At 46.3% G+C, this 18,542-nt stretch overlaps 6 protein-coding genes across 6 annotated transcripts; 5 read left to right on the top strand and 1 right to left on the bottom strand.

The window, feature by feature from the left end:
- Positions 1-233: 233 nt before the first annotated feature.
- On the top strand, positions 234-2,056 carry ACHE_11386A (NAD(P)/FAD-dependent oxidoreductase; the record flags this gene model as incomplete). The annotated part of the gene is made up of 8 exons (XM_043275949.1): positions 234-267; positions 318-362; positions 417-517; positions 570-1,137; positions 1,188-1,435; positions 1,493-1,708; positions 1,767-1,859; positions 1,916-2,056. 8 exons carry the CDS (start codon positions 234-236, stop codon positions 2,054-2,056), a joined length of 1,446 nt encoding a protein of 481 aa, XP_043132506.1.
- Positions 2,057-4,850: 2,794 nt separating this feature from the next.
- On the top strand, positions 4,851-6,056 carry ACHE_11385A (M4 family metallopeptidase; the record flags this gene model as incomplete). Its single annotated transcript, XM_043275948.1, has 1 exon — positions 4,851-6,056. One exon carries the CDS (start codon positions 4,851-4,853, stop codon positions 6,054-6,056), a length of 1,206 nt encoding a protein of 401 aa, XP_043132505.1.
- A 4,233-nt stretch (positions 6,057-10,289) lies between these two features.
- On the top strand, positions 10,290-11,228 carry ACHE_11384A (bZIP transcription factor; the record flags this gene model as incomplete). Its single annotated transcript, XM_043275947.1, has 2 exons — positions 10,290-10,443; positions 10,507-11,228. 2 exons carry the CDS (start codon positions 10,290-10,292, stop codon positions 11,226-11,228), a joined length of 876 nt encoding a protein of 291 aa, XP_043132504.1.
- A 335-nt stretch (positions 11,229-11,563) lies between these two features.
- On the top strand, positions 11,564-12,928 carry ACHE_11383A (uncharacterized protein; the record flags this gene model as incomplete). Its single annotated transcript, XM_043275946.1, has 5 exons — positions 11,564-11,643; positions 11,744-11,830; positions 11,886-11,966; positions 12,022-12,589; positions 12,650-12,928. 5 exons carry the CDS (start codon positions 11,564-11,566, stop codon positions 12,926-12,928), a joined length of 1,095 nt encoding a protein of 364 aa, XP_043132503.1.
- A 1,049-nt stretch (positions 12,929-13,977) lies between these two features.
- On the bottom strand, positions 13,978-14,888 carry ACHE_11382S (putative extracellular guanyl-specific ribonuclease; the record flags this gene model as incomplete). The annotated part of the gene is made up of 2 exons (XM_043275945.1): positions 13,978-14,318; positions 14,384-14,888. The coding sequence occupies 2 exons, from the start codon at positions 14,886-14,888 to the stop codon at positions 13,978-13,980; spliced, it is 846 nt and encodes a 281-aa protein (XP_043132502.1).
- A 455-nt stretch (positions 14,889-15,343) lies between these two features.
- Positions 15,344-16,302, top strand: ACHE_11381A (DUF3632 domain-containing protein; the record flags this gene model as incomplete). Its single annotated transcript, XM_043275944.1, has 2 exons — positions 15,344-15,758; positions 15,812-16,302. The coding sequence occupies 2 exons, from the start codon at positions 15,344-15,346 to the stop codon at positions 16,300-16,302; spliced, it is 906 nt and encodes a 301-aa protein (XP_043132501.1).
- Positions 16,303-18,542: the final 2,240 nt, after the last annotated feature.

Below are 18,542 nucleotides of genomic sequence, written 5' to 3'. Positions count from 1 at the left end.
GTTGCATCGTACACAAGATGCGGAACACTGGTGACAAGCAAATTACTAGGCGTAGGTTCACATCCCAAGGTATGATTCTGCCCTCGATATTTTGCTATGGGACCTCGTTGGAGAGTACCCTGTGGGCGGCTCATTTCTTCTTGGCTTTGCTGCGGGGATCCTTTATCGACCGCACTTGCACATATCACCCTTCCAAGGGAGACGAAGAAAGGACAGGAAGTAAAAAAAAAAAAATGGCAGAAGCCAAGTCAGTTGCCATCATTGGAGGTAATCGCAATGTAACCAATTTCAATTAAGCAAACTGACCAGCCTTGTAGCTGGCATTTTTGGCCTTTCACTGGCCGTCGTGTTGCAGGACAGAAGTAAGACAGAATTCATGAGAAGCGGATAAACGATCCTTGTTCATACTGTCGCAGATTACAAGGTAACTGTATTCGATCGAAACCAGTATGATGAAAATGGATACGACCCCGCAGCCGACGGTGTACAGGCTGCATCTGTTGACCACAACAAGATCGTGAGTCGGTTGATGGCAGTTCCTGAATGATACTAACAATCATACAATGCAGTTTCGCGCCTCATACGGGACAAAACTTCACTACCAACGTCTTGCTATAGAGGCTCGGAAGGCTTGGGTGTTCGAAGACGGCAAACATGGTTTCTCGGAACAGAGCGATCTTTCAAATGATCAAAGCATATTTGTCGGTAGTGGAATGCTTCGAGTGCAATCGTCGGATGTCCTGGGTGCTCTTGAAAAGGAAACATTGGCTAATATGGAACGGGATGGTTTGCGAGATACGCAATTTGTCAAAAGCAAACCCGAAGACCGTCGACGCGCTGAGCAGCTGGGCTGGAAGGACAAACTACTTGACTTTAAGATCCCGCAATCTTCACCCGCAAGCACCTATGAGGCGGTCTTGGATACGCTGGCCGGATTCATGAGATGCAGTAATGCCTGTGCATACTATCAGAAGATTGCTGCCGGCAAAGGTGTGGAGTTCCACTTTGGTCCCGAAAAGGGGGCCGTCGACTCACTTGTGAAGTCGAGTAGTGGCGCCGACTGCGGCAGGGAGAGAGTGACGGGGATAAAATCGAAAGATGGCAAATTTTACAATGCAGATGTGGTGGTTGTTGCTGGTAAGCTATAGCATTTCCCTATATGGCCCTGGGCTCGCTGATGAGTAAAGCCGGATCATTTTCAACACAGGTTCTTCCTGAGTTGAGTTATTTTCTTGAGTCTTCGGCGGGAAGCCTTGCCACATTCAAGATTGATCCAGCTAATACCGAGCTGTGGGACAAGTATTCACCCGAGCGGTTTCCTGTGATGACATGGAAGAGTGTTCCTCGAGACAGTTCTGGCAAAGACACCGGCAGTATATATGTCTTGCCACGTACTCCAGAGGGCTTGTTAAAAATTGGATATCGTGGAATTAAAGTGAGAATGTATAACTAATCATTTGTTATTGATATTTGCTAATCAATTTTCGTCCAGTTCACCAATTTCCAGCAAGCACCTGAGAGCACTCCGTTCACGCAAGATGGCCAGTGGTCAGTGCCTCTTCCGCCAGAAAAGTGCTTTCAGCTTCAGGAACCCGCTCTTTATGCCATCAAACAGTTCATTTCGATATTTTTACCTGAATTCAATGGTGTCCCCTTCGACTCTACGAAGCTCTGCTGGTATACAGACTCGCTAGACAATTCTTTTTTGGTAAGTGTCTTGCTACTATAATAAACCTAGCCTATACACTAACCACATATGACAACAGATCGACTACGTTCCAGCCTATGCAGAAAACTCCGTCTTCGTTTGCACTGGAGGTAGTGGCCATGGGGCAAAGTTTCTTCCAGTTCTTGGCGAGGTGAGTAAATTTCCCCATTGTTTCTCATGACTTCCGGTTAACCAATATCTTTACAGCATGCCGCAGACATTTTAGAACATGGCGAACGAAGCGCGTCATACATGCGCCCATTCTGGCGCTGGCGGCTAGAGGTCCCGCGAAGAAATGGTCTCGAGGAAGGCCCCGGTGGCCCGCGGGATATTAAACACATCTCTTGATGAAGAGGACAATGCATGTAACAGATCTAGGTTTGTGAATCTACTTCCGTACCTACTTCCACTTTCGCCTTGGTTTTCTAACTCGGGCATGGAGAACATAGAGATCTTCACATATAGACCTTTGCGGTAGCAATTGCGGTCAATGAAATCCGTGAGTGTAGGGCTTCTTTGTTTCATAAATTCTAGCCATTCATGACCATCCAATGTCGAGGCATGTAAGCCTACCAAGGACCTGGAATCTTGGTAAAAGCTAAGCAAAAGTGAATTAGATTGTCCAGAGACAGGCGCAGTCATATACTGAGATTTAAATCTGACCGGAAACGAGTATCTGACAACCATGCCGTTATTCTTTTTCCAGCCTGACCTGTAACTTAACCTGTTCGTCAATTCCTAGTATATTCTGTACCTGGCCTGCACCTAACTCTTCAATTTAACACCCCCACACCCGGCAGCGACACCATTGACCTTGCCTTGGCCAACGGCCTCCTCATCTGTATAGGCACCATCAGAATGCCTGCGGCTGGGCTTTCCAATCCTAGCAGGGTATATAGCCCTGGGCACAGCAGTCTGCTGGCATTCTGCCAACAAGGCAAAACTAGATCCATCCCTCTGAATGGCCACCATGCAGGAAGACATGTGTCACAACCTGGCTTCTCTCGTGTCGTGGCTGGGTTCTAGCTAGCTAGCTAAGACTCCGGGGCGGCTCACTCACTTATGTAAACTTCGGTATGCTCGTGTATCTTCAATGTCATGGATGACCTTAGTTCATTCAATGGAATCAATAATGGGTTGCTGGGTATATCGCCCTCGCCAGGCTACGTAGACAAGTAAAATCGGCAAGGTAACGAAGTAGAGAAAAAAGGCCAATTGAGTACGTATACTCAACTGTTGGTTAAGTGCGGACGAGTCAGAACTAGAAAGGTAACCAATGAAGCGGATAGTTCGGAGGAATCGGGGAGTCGATTATCCGGACTGCACGAGGCTAATATGGAGCAGAATATTAAACTGCCGAAATAGGTGGTATTGACTATCTAAGACCGTAATCGAATGAGTGCTTGACCTCCTATCATATGCACGTATAGTTGAGTTCACCACCCACCCACCTACACTGTATCTAGTCTCAGCATGTGTCCAGGTGAAACGCTCTCCTCAGCATAATAAATGACCCTGTCAATTTTCTACGGGGATGCATCCTTTTTCGTTATATGCCGATGTTCCAGGTGCTAGATGGATGGAGGGACGAGTCCGTGACGTCAAGCTTAATCATTGCTCCGGTCTAAATCTATTTCACCTTCCAGGACACATGTCTGGAGGAACTGGCTTTATCGGCTAAATTCGCTAAAACGACAGAGACAGAGCTACGTTGATCCATCCTATGCCTTAGCATGCGGCTAGTAGCCGGTATTCAAGTCATATGTCGGCTTTTTTTCTTCAATATTCTTCATTCAGAGCCGATACTGCTCAACTTTCCGTTAGAAATCCTTCTCCAAACTTTCAATGGTCTGCCGTAACCGAGTCAGATCTGCTTGGCCGTCAGCTGCAAGAGCCTACAACTTACTAAACTCAGTGCTCGAAACCAGTGAGCTGCGCTTTCCTCGTATGTCTCCACATGGGAAATTGTCTCTTCTCGTTCGACTTCAGGATGATCGCTGGGCATGCTGTAGTGCTTGTCAAATGCACGGAGGGAATTTCCACAGCCTCGACTCAAGTTCTCTCCAACAAATCTGTCGCTTGTGGTCTGGCATAGTAGATCTATGCCCTTGCATTACGATCACGCCTCGAGATCGAACACACATTGTGGATAATAAACAATGCTTGAATTTGGTCGAGAAAGGGCTACTGAGGAATGGCAACCGGTGTCTCCTGCATAAATGTAACGCCTACTCAACAGTTCAGGTAGATGTTACATTTTCTCTTGCCAAAAGTGATCACCTAATTGCATGTGCCCGGTACGAGTTGGCCTATAATATACTACTCCCGTTGAGGATATCTTAATCTGTGTAATTTGCCCTCAACGAGGCCTGGGGTTTTATATGTCGACAGATTGTATCTTGATCCTGTTGACGGATGTTCTGGGTGCCATACGCTTGGAGTTAAATACGGCAATCCTGGCATCCCTGGGTTGATTTGGCACAAGACAGGCGAGATTTAGGCCGAGGAGCGTACCCTTCAAAATCAAAGTATTCCGATAATTGGTGATTTATCCAAAGCCTGCTTCCTGAACATTCGTCCTTGAATGATAGTAGCTATATGTGATAAGCCAAATCGGCAGATTTATTTGTCTACATCAAATAATATCCTAATTCCAAGTGTGATATGTAAGGGATGTTATATGTTGCTTATAACTGATCTGCATATAGCCCATAGCCCCAAAGAATAGTTAAAATGAGGGAACATGAGTCCTATACTCTGCGGACCTTGGTTCCGATTACACGTTTCGGGAACTTGGGACTCTGACGCTTTAACTGTCTAATGTGACGGTTACTTACGGGGGTTGATTCCGTCGGAATTCAGCTGTGTAGGCCAACCATTTGGCGACTGAACACGAAAGTCAGTATATACTGTAGATATGAGTTCATATGAATCATTACTGTCAGCAGCCAGCCATCATAGATGATACGTTGAAATGACCTATATGGTGACGAGTTAGGTCTGGGTCTATTAAAAAAAAAAAAAAAAGGGAAGGGCGCCGCCTACTAGCAGAAACAGTTCATTGTCTTTTGAAATTAAACCAGGAACATATAGCAAGCCTCCTCAGCTTATCACTTCCAGTCACTCCCAGACGAACTTGAGAATGACTACTTGTTGCTGCATTATCCCAGAATATTTACTCAACACCATTGTTGAAAAAGGGACGGCACCACAACACGTTGTCCATGGTTGCCAGTCTACCCTCGAAAAGACAAAGCTCTTTCAAAGCTCCCGTGTCGAGGCCATTGCATCAACACAGCGGCAGCCGCCTTCTGAAGGTATTATTCCACCTTATATCCACGAAACAATTGCTCGGACTGCTGCAACAACAGAAGAACGGGAGGCAGCCCTATCCACACTTACACATGGTGCTAAGCATCGTACAGTTGCAAGACCTACTCGCCAATTGAATCGTACGGTCTACGATTCGCAGCATTCCTGGGATGATCCTCCTCCCCGTGGCAAGATCGCGATTAAGGAAGGCGGAGCCCTGATTAGTGAAGCGGAAGATCCAAGCAAGGATGCAAATGAGTGCTATATTGGACTTAAAAAGACTTATGATTTCTTCTTTGAGTTCTTCCAGCGAAATTCTATCAATAGCAGGGGCATGCCACTCGACAGCTTTGTGCACTTCGGGGTGCATTTTAAGAATGCATTTTGGAACGGCAGAGAGCTTGTGTTTGGTGATGGGGACGGTATAATCTTCAATGGCTTCACCGATGAGCTTGATGTCATGGCTCATGAGTATACACATGGTGTGGTGCAATACACGAGTCCGCTTGACTATACTTTCCAGAGCGGTTCTCTTAATGAGTCACTTGCCGATGTCTTTGGCATAATGGTCAAGCAATACGCTGAAAATCCCGACAATCCTCAGACTGTTGACCAATCCAACTGGCTGATTGGGGAAGGAATCTGGGCAGCAGGAGTTAACGGCAGAGCTCTTCGCGATATGAAGAACCCTGGAACAGCATATGATGATGACCGTATTGGAAAAGACGATCAGCCAGCTCATTGGAAAGACTTCAAGAAGCTTGACATCTCTCAGGATAGTGGTGGTGTCCATATTAACTCTGGTATCCCTAACCGTGCCTTTCAACTTGCTGCTACTAAGATTGGAGGATATGCTTGGGAAGGTGCTGGTCCTATTTGGTACAAGGCTCTTGCAAGTGGTAAACTTGGCAGAAACGCCACATTCAAGGAGTTTGCTGATCTCACCATCGAGAATGCTGGTAAGCATGGGGATGAGATCAAGGAAGCTTGGCAATTGGTTGGCTACCCGTTTCCCGATAGCAGGTCAGAGCTGTAAAGCACTTCTAGAGGATCAGAATGTGAAGCAATTTTCACCTGTTAAGTTATTTAGGTCTGTCGTTTGATATCAGCTATTCAAGTTGGATATCTACTGTTAGGTTAAACTGTTCTGGATCCTATAATGCTTCATTGTGTCTCACCGACTGACTTTTCGGTAACATTTCCAAATGGTGGTTATATCTTGTGCGCAAGAATTGAAGATTGAATAACCTACTCAATATTCTCTGTTACAAGTGAATGCAGAACAATATTTGATGTTGAATGATAAAAGGAAATAATAACTAATTTGTATCAGCCAGCTGCTAATATCAACTGTCCGCGCACTGGGACCGTATGGTTTTTTGAGCAATGGTGACTGACACCTCCAGACTATGCCTGAGATTATACGTGAATGCGTCAGGAAAGATACATGTGCAATAGCAAGGCGTCGATTTCTAGCACTCAAGCCATTCGAGCCTAGAACCAGCTGAAACACCCTACCAAGGTTAACTGGATGATTGTCAAGATGTGTGCTAATAGGGAATTCAATGGGAACTTCAAGGTGCATGTACAATATGTCTGACGTACACTGTGGCCTTTCAGCGCCTCGCCTAGTTTGGCCCGGCTATTATCTGCACTACCTCCGAGCATCTATTTACATCACGAGTGCTGACCTAGGTGTAGCCTATCACAGACAGGGACAAAAAGGTAAGGACATATATTAAGTATCTCCCCTTAAAAAAGCCACGCGTATGGATCCTGTCTTTTCTCCAATCGACGTTCTCTAGGTAGGAATTCTTTTGGATATATGATTTGGTCACAGACTGATTGGCTGTAATTCAGTGCCCGGTCACTTCTGTAAAGTTAGCCCTGAAAAGTATAGAATGGCGTTTTACTGAATTGGGAAGTAATGACTGCCAAGATGCTAATCTTGGCAACGCACGTTCCCCAGGATAATCTCAATTTCTTCTTATTTACTAAAAAAAGGACTTATACGATGATTTATTGCCTTACTTCCGATGGTATGTATATATTGTGTGATGTGGTGAGAGCTATCTTTGAAGACATTAAATGTGACGGTCCCGTTCAATATAAAATATATTGGTAGACTATCTCGAAATACTAGCATGAGGAGGAAAGAAGAAAGAACGCTGTGCCTGCCAGCGTTGAACTATTTAATGTGCGAGGGGCCCTGGCCCTAAAGCAGAACAAAGAAATCAACACAAAGGAATCAAACATGTCACTCATGCTCTGTGACATTAAATGTGCTGTTCATCCTCACCTGAGACGCTCCTCATTCAGTTTCAACCTGAGCTTCAAACAATTTTCACTCTAATTAATTTCTGTTTTTTGTCTCTAAATGTATCCCAATCCATTCCCAACATGCCTAAGGTACCTATCCACTTCATCAAGCCCACTCTCAAGACCCATACCCCTGTGGTCTTGGATGCAGACCAGCAATGCCAATGACTCAGGACCACCCCCCTTCACCATACTAGTCCCACCAGAGCCAGATGTATGGTGAGAACTACTCCTACTGCCATGATGTCCCACCTCCAGGTACTGTGGCGGCTCGACGCCATACAAACGGCCAATATAGACAAACAGCGCCAACATGTCAAACGACGCCATACAAGCAATCTGGGCAAACAAGGGCTTAAGCCTCATTGCACAGATGTCTATAAACACCGTCCGTCGCCTAGATAGATTTCCTTTTCTTCTTCTTCCCCAAATTCGATGCTCTCGTCGATGGCTACACTAGTGTAGGTAGGAATATCATTTCGTTAATATCTACTAGTCCGAGCCCGTGACAGATATGCTGTCATTCGTCTGCCTGAAATGGTATGATATATATTTTCCCTGTTTCTTGCTGCAAACCATGTTGCATTAATTTCACGCGACAATACAGGAATAGGCGGCAGAACTGACAGGACCTCCAAGATGAAAGACGCCTTACGAACCGAATCAGCACATGACAAAAATAACCATAAATCAACGCAAGGCACTAGGGCAAACCACGGGATCTATTTGGACAAGGAAAGCGAGGACCTACTGCAGGAGCATAAGAACCACAGGATCAGAAAGACAAGTACTTACGGGCCTGAGGGGATTTGGCAGGACGGTTTGTAAATAGTAGATCATGAGATTGGACAGGAGTTCAATGTTGAAGGTTGTATGTCTTGTATGTCTTAGTTCGTTTGATTCAGTTCAGTCGGCTGTATCTTGAGGTCTGGGATGAACCATCGCTTGGAATATGGTGATGGCTGTAGTTGCAGCATGTGTTGTTCGACCACGGCCGTCATCACCTCCGTTAGCTATCCAACCGCATGGTCCAATTCCAATAACGTGGATATGACAGGTTATGGCTCTATCTGGAGTTGTATCTACCCGCCAATTGTATTTCAGTCAGCCCGTTCATATGCTCTTTCGAATTTGGCACTGGGGTTGCGGTGTGGTTGGAGGCTCCACTCTGAGTACGTCCCGCGGTGACCTAAACCATAATGTTCATGATATAGGTGACATTTAATTAGCCAATCCGGGATCTCTGTCACTGTCTGGTCGATCGTGGGAGTTCTCCCCGAGTGAACTAGAATCTTGAATTGTCGTAATCCGCGAGCCGGAGTACATTGTTCGGATCATCAAGTCACGATCGTGGAAGCTTCCAAAATAGTCATGCGGGAGAGGCCATCTGGAATTTCTTCAACCGTGCATCTTTGAAGGTGTTTGTAGAGGACTGAGAAAACGCCAGGTGCGGTTTTTCTTTGGATGTTGACATTGGGGACCCCAAACACACAGGAAAACATCCTTATACAAGTAGCCAAGATAGCGAGGACCGTGCTAACTAAGCAAATAAGTCAAGGTTTAACCGGAGGACAAAATTTGCGTATAGAAACGATTCTGTTTGTTCTCTGTCCTGCCTTGGATTTTCGGAACCTCTCCCACCTTGACCTTGGGATGCCGGTACCGACAGAACGAGATTTCTCAACAAGAGCCGTACTATGCTCTACTAATAAAAACATTATTCCCAGAATAGCCCCGAGTCCAAGCGCGGAAATCTTGGAGACATGCTCAGGCCTTATAGTTGCAATTAGCATGAAGCTTACAAGGGAGTCGGTTTGAGTGGAACTGTCACATGCCAAGCGGTCCATGAATCCGGAAGTACCCTAAGTAAACCTTTGGGAAGGATCCGAAGTTGTTCCTTAGTATGTGTCGACGTCTCCTCGCAAGGTGCAACGAAGAATATACAATGAATTCCTGGCACGTATACAAAATGGGAGAGCAGACATGAGCTGTTGGCAGTGCCCAGTAATGTCGTGTCTTAAAAATTCCAGACAAGCCTGATGTGGCGACTGACAATCTGTGGGAGATACGGCTTGCACCGGGTGCCGAGGGCGTTCACAACCGTTCCAAATCCGTTGAGAATCACAATGTCCTCAATACTCTGTTCCTGGAAGGGGCTGGTCTATATACATAAGTTGATCTCTATTGTGATGGGTGCAGTCTTACCATGGTTTATAGCCTCTTGTAACCTAGCGGCCCAGGTCCATGGTGACACCGCCCACTGAATTGGCATCCCCAGGGTTGCTGGAGTGGCCACCACCTTTCCGGAAAAGTGGCATCAGTAATCCACGAGAATATTCAGGGTCTTGAAAACATCAGTGGCATTGGAAGGCCCAACGCGACAGGCTGGGTGAGCTTCCTGTTGCTTCACGTCCCAGATGGTGAAATTGTCGCTGCCGGGATAATGAAGCGCAGGGCTGAGGACTGTAGAAATTCGAGCGCTCTGAAAGTGGCCAGAATGTTGGACAATAAAAACAGGTATCTGAGGAACCATACTGCTTGTTGGCAGTTGGCGGGCGCTGTCTGGTTCACAGCACCGTATGCAGCTGCGTTGGCCACAGCAAGAAAGTAGGCAACTGAATCAAGAATTCACACCATAATCAATGGAAATGGTTTGGAAATTAACTCTGATATTCAATTGATGGTGAAAATTCGCGGGGTATTTACTATATAAGGCTCCTCCAGTGTTGTTCATATGCTACTCCGAAGTACATAGTAGTACCGCATTAGGAATGACACTAACCATCAGTCTAACTTCGATATGGTAGAGCGTCATGCAGGTGTGTGACAAAGTGGGTCTATGCTAACCTTACTGGGTTGCCACTATTAGAGTGGAGTTCCCATCTTTTCCTCCTCTTCCCCGTCTCCAATTTCCACCTTCTGTCATCAAACTGCATACTCGATTGCAGTCATGAATGGCCACAATCCTCCGTTACATGACAAACAGATTGCTTTACAGTCGTTTACGCAGCGCGTTGGTGCTTGGCCGGATGACGATTGGTCCGGCGTTACCGATCCAAAACAGCGCCGTAAGCTGCAGAATCGTTTGAACCAAAGAGCTCGACGTAAGTCCAACTTTGGCCAATCGGCTATAAGTATATTGCTCATCGCTCTGAATATATACACAGGGTTACGGAACAAACGCGATGGTGAGACGCAGCAGTCCTCGTCAGCGGCACTTGATGCTGCTCACCCGGGTGAGATGTCGCCAACGAATACCGTTATTACCGCAACATCCTCGCCTAGCCTGTTGCGGGAAATTGATAATGTGCATATCCTACATCAAGACTTTCCAGAGACCAAAGTGATGATGCAACGTCTGGAGACCATAGCACACTATATGCTTGGTTCTCCACGTACCGACCTTCTACTTCACCTTACCCAGCTCAATTTTACCCGAGCACTTATGGAGAACACTAGAATTTTGGGACTCACCTCGGACACACTACACGACGATGCCATCTCCCCGTTCAATACCGCTGGACCATGGCAATATGACTTCGAATATGGCCTTCCTTCCACTCTTCAGCCCACCATGGTCCAGCGTTCTATAGAACACCATCCATGGTTGGACCTGATTCCTGTTCCGCAAATGAGAGATAATTTGATCTGTGATGGGGAGTGGTACGATGAAGCACAACTATGTCTTGACATGAAGGGGAGTGGAAGCGTGCGCGATGGAGGGGCAGGTATCATTGTCTGGAGGGATCCTTGGGATCCAGCGGGGTGGGAGGTCACGGAGGCATTTGCCCACTCTTGGGGTTGGGTCATTTGGAACTGCTACGAACTCTTCCAATCTACAAATCACTGGCGAGCAAAGCGGAATGAGGACCCATTGTTTCGTACGTGATTAGGACCCATTGTGTTGTGCTTGGAAGTCAGAACAGCTTGTATTTTAAGATCTCGACGGAATACGTGGCATTGAATGAAGGACGCTTTACGAATGTCTTGGGATCTCCCTCGTAAAATTATCTATTTTCCTCACCATAATGGTAAATATCCGACCACTAGCTTTGGATCAAACTCGACCCACTTGTCATCAGGCTGCATTATCCCCTCCGAGTTCCGTGGATCTACCCTACACACCAAGTGACGCAACCTGACATGACCTATATAAATAAGAAGAATATGTCCGTCCGATGTAGTGAAATTTCTTTCCTATGAACGTGATCTTTCATCAACACGATGTCTGCTTTTGCCCTCGCACCAAAGCCAGCCAGCTTGCTCGGCTATCACCGTGTGCTAGCGCCCACTGCTGGCATAAGGTATCGCCTCTATGCCTTGGAACGATGAACTTTGGCACCAAATGGTACTGTCCCTTACGAAAATCATTAGAAACTAAGACTGATCAGGCTGCTGTTGTAGGGAAGATTTTATGGGTGAATGCAGCAAGCCGCAATCCTTTGCGATCCTTGATGCCTTCTATAAACTCGGTGGTAATTTCCTTGACACGTTAGTGAGAACCGCGATTGCATGCCGGGAATTCCCAAGTTAACAGTTTATATAGGGCGAATAACTATCAGAATGAGGAGTCCGAGGTTTGGCTGGGGGAGTGGATGAAAGAACGAGGTAACCGCGATCAATTAGTGTAAGTACCCTAATTGCATTATCCATGTACTTGCGTTAGCAAACCCAACTATTAGCATCGCAACGAAATACACGACTGGATTCCGCAACTCCCATCGTGATAGTGAACCGCTCCAATCCAACTTCGTGGGCAATTCGGTGAAAAGCATGCGCATCTCGGTCGAACACAGTCTCAAGAAACTCCAGACAGACTACATCGACTTGCTATACGTGCACTGGTGGGACTTCACCACGTCCGTTGAAGAGGTCATGCGTGGCCTAAACGCTCTCGTTGTCTCGGGGAAGGTGCTCTATCTCGGAATCTCGAACACTCCGGCTTGGATTGTTGTGAAAGCAAACGATTATGCGCGGGCCAATGGGTTCTGCCCGTTCTCCGTGTACCAAGGGAAGTGGAATGCCGGCTTCAGAGATTTTGAAAGAGAGATCATTCCAATGTGCCGTGACCAGGGAATGGCAATTGCGCCATGGGCTCCCCTGGGACAAGGCAAGTTCAAGACTGCGGAAGCCCGTAGCAGCGGTGAAGCAGGCAGCGCAAGGGCATCCAATATGAGCGACGGCGACATCAAGATCTCGGAGGCACTGGAGGCAATTGCCAAGAAGAAGAACACTAGTCTTCATGCCATCGTGAACCTCACATCCACATTTCAGCCAACTGAACTGGCTCTCGCTAAACTGTCTCGATAGGCGCTCGCATATGTCTTACACAAAACGCCATATGCCTTCCCTATTATCGGGCAGCGAAAATTAGAACAACTGGAAGCCAACGTCGACGCCTTGAGCGTGGCACTCTCTGATGAAGATCTCGTTGAGATTGAGAGCGCAGCTCCCTTTGACATGGGATTCCCGATGAACTTCATCTTCCGAAATAACCGTTCGAACAATACTGCCGCAGACGTCTTTCTGACTCAAGTATCTGCTCACATTGACGCGCCACCACACCCTTCGCCGGTCAGGCCTCGTTAACTATGGTTTGTTAATGTGAACACATTAGCCAGGAGCATGTACAGCGTGCCCACAGACAAAGTACATAAGAGGCCCAGGATGCTTTGTAGAATAAGGAGCAATGCTAGGGACGAGTGACGTTGGACCATCTAGCCGTATAGGATGAGTTATATGATAATGGTGGCGATCAGCGGGAATATAACCTGCATGCGAGCTTTTCCTAAAGTTATATGGGGACCATAGTTTGCGTGATCAATTTTGAATTCTGCGGACAAAAAATAAAATCAGGTTTTTTCTGACATGCCTATTCCAGCCCCTCTCATCATTTCTTGGGGGGGTTGTCCTGTTCAGGCAGTGGGCGCATGTATCGATTCTCAGGGGTAGGGCTAGGAGAAAGGTGAGCTTGTTTTGACATCTCTGGTCGATTCTGTACCGGTGGTTGTGAGGGGTGGCGGGGCCGTGAGGAATTGGCTTGGGTATCTAATGGTGCTGCCAAGGTCTACTGTATTCACATTGGTGAGACTGGAGAGAGCTTCGCTTCCTTGTCTAACCGTTACCCTAGTCAGCTATTTGCTGTAAAAACTAATGTGACTGAATAATCAACAATCATTGCTGCAATTTATAAGATGATGGAGGAGGCCGGTAGAACAGGCTGAGCACAAACAGCATAGCATTAACGTCCGTTGTTCATACGCCAATGTGTGAACCCTGCAAAGTATCTTGAAGAAATTCCTGAGATAGCTAATTCAATTGGATATCCAGGAACTTGCCGCCAGATCTCATGTACAGTCTTTGGACCTCAGCATCTGCTTCTAATAGTCTACGAGGACTTCGGAAAAGGGTGGTTAGGGGTTCAAACATCTGATCGTACGCAACATGGAAGCATCAATCGTGGGTAGAAGGCAATATTACTTTTAGAAGGATTATCCAGATAAGGTCAAATGCGCTATTGATGCATATATTATATTCATCGAAACAAAACACCAAACACATGGAAAACCGAACAACCTTGACTCCGTATACAGTTCCCAAAAACACCGGTAAAGCAAATCAATCCTCATCGCTCATACTTAGTGCGTCTTTCCAGACTTTCCACTCTTGCCGGTCTTACTGTCCTTCTTATCGTCCTTCTTATCGTCCTTCTTATCGTCCTTCTTATCGTCCTTCTTATCGTCCTTCTTATCATCCTTCTTATCGTCCTTCTTATCGTCCTTCTTATCGTCCTTCTTATCATCCTTCTTATCGTCCTTCTTATCGTCCTTCTTAGCAGCAGTTGTCTTCTGGGGGGCAGCAGTAGTCGTCTCAGTCACAGGGGTGCACTTCGTCATCTTAGCTCCGACTGCCTTCTCCCACATAACACCAACAAAGGCGTTATTATAGTCCGTGACAGCGCGGTATGGGCCAGGACCAACTGTTCCACTTAGCTTACTACACTCGTTTTATAGGGAATGAATGATCGAGAGAGATAAAACATACCACCATTGAACGTTCCGCCCTGAATAATCGGGAACTCACGCAGCTTCTTGCTAACCCCGGCAAAGGTGTTTTCGCCGTTCTTGAACTCGTGCGGATAGTTGCCAATAGTCCTATCCTTGGCACCCTTCATCTTCGCTACCGCGCTGCCAACATCGTTCTTTTCCAGTTTGACGCCATTGCAGTTGAAGCTTGTGACTTTCTTCTTGCTCCCGCGGGTTTCGAGGTCACGGGTGTCGAGCGTAGGAGGGGTAGTGGTGATGCTGGCGCTGCTGCTGGTGACTTCTTGGGCAATGTTGCTCAGTTCTTCCTTGGTTACAGCTTGAGGGACTGGGGAAGCGGATGCGACGGCAATGAGGCCGTATAGGAAAAGGGTCTTGTTGTTGAAGAGCATTTTGATTGATGGGGTTCTCGAAATGTAGTGATGAGAGAACTTTCGGTTCTTGTGACAATTGATTGATTGATTGTTGTTGTTGTTGTTGTTGTTGATGATGATGATGCAAACCATAGCAGGTTTAGCAAGCCCTTAAATACACGAGGCAGAATGCTTTTCATCTTCAATTCAGTATCTTTGTCTCGATATGTCGCACAAAGCATCTCGACGGATGGCTGTTTGGCCCCCCGACAGGGGCCGAATCCTTCATTAGGACTGAAATTAGCTCAGCAGACTGTCAGGTATACAAATATAGCTCTCAATATTATGACAAGACAGTCAGTAAGGCGCAGTCTGTGAATCGTCGAGGTCCGAATTTGTGGTTGGGGGGGGGTGGGGCATGTCAGCCACGTGATTTCCCAAAATAGTAACCCAGTCAGCCTTACTATCTGTATTCAGCCTTGTGAATTTTCAAGATATACTGGGGTTTGATGTTAGATTATTTCAACAACTATTTATTTCTTGCTATAGATATTTTATTTGGCAATTCTTCCTTCTCTCTTTTTCCCTAGTCACGGTAAACAGACATCATGCCGCATCCCCCGGAATACATCGAATTCCTCAAATCAATGGAAAACTCCAAACAATATCAAATCCTCAATAACCTCGTCAACAGCCCTGAAGCAAGCGTCGATAATGCACTGGACCAAATTACTGATCTGACATTATCTGCACTTGCACCCTCTGATGATGAAAACTTTACACCCGAAAACGTCGACTATATTCTCTCCTTCACCCTAATGATGCTTGTCCAGCGCCTGGAGCCAACCAAGCACAGCAAACTCGTCCAATTTCTCTATGGACTTCAAAAGCGCATAGTGACAGATCCAGCGACTGGCGAGCCACTTACAGTAGGACCTACCAAGAGAGTTCTCTGGACGGATCTGCCTTCATTTGGATACACTGAGTTGGAAAGCTGGGACGAGTGTGGGGGTGAATATAAAGGTAATTCATTACATTCTTCTGTCTTTAATATGTTTGCTAAGCAACACGCGTAGACCCCGAAACCCCCAACCTAAAAGGTGAACAAAGACAGCGTTGGATCAACGAAAACGCCTTCATCGCCCAATTCACCCAAGCCGCCGATATCAGCTACGAACCCCCCTTAGACCAGAACGATAACATCCATCCCATCGACAGATCCCACCGGGCACTCCGAGTATTCAAGCTCGCCCTTGAAAATGACGATATCCCCATGCCAACACTCGCCAAGACGGCTGCCATGGAGGCTGCGTGTATCTGGTTCATCCACGCCGCGGCCCGGGTGTGGGATAATGTCCGATATGGTCGTACTTATGATCCTGAGGAGTTTGGGACTGGGCCCGGTTGTAAGAGGTTCGCGGCTCGGGGGTGGAAAGGGTATGAGCAGGATCGATGGGAGGTCTGGGGGGAGAGGTTGCGGGAGGCGAGAGGGGTTTGTGGGGATGAGAGGATGAGAGGGTTGATTGATGAGGCTTTGGGGTGTATGAGCCGGGTGATGGATAAATAGATGACTTTATGGGATACTGTTTATGTTCAAATCAAGAATATAGAATGAGTGCTTGACTAGCTATATTTGCGTATGTCACGGGCTCGAAATAGCAGACAATAACGAACTGAATTCCTATCCAAACTATTGTAGCCATCAACAGAATATCGAATCTGGGAATAAAAGAGAAGAGGAAATCTGTCTACAGGAAAAGGGGCTTTTATCTATATGTTGTGTGGCCGTGCTAAGTGTTTTCTTTGTTTGCTTGCATGGCGGCGTTTGTCGATATCAGCCACTGTGGCATCAAGCTGGTGCTGAGGCGTCAAGTCGTCACAATGTCCAAAGAAACTTCCGGAATAAGCTTGGTGATCATCCAGCCAAAGACCATTTACATCAACTCTGGTAGGCCACCCCACATGAGGAATTTCTTGACATGGTAAATCATATCATTAGCCTTTATTTAGATTTCAGCGTTGGCTTAAGCATAAGAGTAAATATTGAATCCTTGCTGGCTTATGTATTGGTGGATGCTTGTCTCTCATCATACTGGAATCAGTGAGAGTAGCCACTTCCAGGATAACACATCACTGGTTGCAAGCTACTTCTACTTGCTGCTGTACTCAAATATGGTATGGCCCGGCATATGTCAGACAGATGTTGACAAGGTGCTAAGCTGAAACGACATTCATTTGAGATGTATGATAATGCCCGAATGCATTTACAAGGTGTTAGGGATACTTGGCGAAACAAAGTGATGTCCACCGCTTGGCAGGCAACATGGCCAAAAAGAGTATACCCTTCCGTGTGACTAACATTTCGTTGACTCTGTCTGAGTGCAGAAGACATTAAACATATTCTCAAACCAGCACTTCCGCTCCATATTCAGAGTATTCATATAATTTGCATATCGTCGAAAGAGCTCATCTGGGGATCAACAGTTAGTACCAAATGAATCAAGGAGGAAACAAAGACATACCGCGTGTTGTATAGAGAAATTCGAAGTCTTCCGGTCGGGCCCTTGATTGTGATAAACCCATGATGTTTCTGTTGTACACTGAGTATTACAATGGAATGTATCGAGGGATCAGAATGAATGGGAAAACTTCGAATTCCGAGAAATCAGCCTTGTATTACGTGTTCTGATTCCATCCGTTTTCCTCTTTTCTTCCCCATTTCTTCTCTTCATCCCCTAATTCCTCCCGCCGAGTGCTGCTGTGATAGAGGATAAATCAGATCTCAGAAGCCTCTGTAAGTACCAGAGACCAGACATAAATATTCAACTCTTTCTCATATTGCTATAAAAAACCGGCCAATGTCTATTTTCAGGATCGATTGTGAGGCGCTCTCCTCATCACCACATCCGATCCAGATGCAGTCCGAAACACTGAAGTCGAGGATGGCATTTGGTGAAGTACCACATCCTGTTCTTGCACTCCATCTTGATCCCGCTTTTTTGAGCGTTCCCTAATCCAAGGCGCGAGATTGAAAATCGCCCCGCAAATAAATACGCCTATCCAGAGTGCAAGTTCAGTCCCGTATATGACCATTCCTAATATATCAATGCTTCGTCCAAACACTAGCCACCCATTAGTAATATGTTTTCTTTATTTGGATTAGGAAAAATAGTCCATACAAACAGAGACTAGAGAGAACAAGTCTCCAGCTGCATCAATTCCGACGAATATAAAGCTTATTCCGCGAACGGTTCGATGAACGTAGATATCGTAGTAATGCCTCAACACGCCAGCTGCAAGTAAACAGGCACTGAGAACAGCCATTAGGATAAGCGGCCATTCGAGGTCACGGTCTTTTGCAGCTCGTAATGCAAATACCAGTGCCACTTCAATCCCACCCAGAAGTCCAAGTAGTGGGACGACTGCCGCGATGCATGCGATAATTGAGCGTTTCTGGATTTGGTTAGACCAAAAAAAATCGAATTAGGACATGGAAGCACTCTTACCCGTCCATAATAGAAGCACTGCGCCCAGGTCACAAGACTTAGAAAACTGAGTATCTGGGGCTGGATTCTGAGCGCTATATTCTGCTCTTCAACGATATTATATACCCCAAGAGGGACACCGGCAGCGGCCCATAAGAGCATCATCGATGGTTGCAAGCCTTCGGTATCATGGCGCCGGTAGTTGACGATGATTTGGGGCATTAGCTACAAGCTGATAAGTAAAATGTCGCATGTTTAATAGCAATTAGGGCTTTTAAAGCGTCTAACCTGGATGGACCAGCAAACCTGCATGAACTGGTCA

The sequence above is a fragment of the Aspergillus chevalieri genome, chromosome 1, assembly GCF_016861735.1.
Source record: "Aspergillus chevalieri M1 DNA, chromosome 1, nearly complete sequence".
In the NCBI taxonomy this organism is placed as follows: domain Eukaryota; kingdom Fungi; phylum Ascomycota; class Eurotiomycetes; order Eurotiales; family Aspergillaceae; genus Aspergillus; species Aspergillus chevalieri.
The sequence above is the reverse complement of the archived record's forward strand: the minus strand, read 5'-3'. Positions and strand labels throughout refer to the sequence as shown.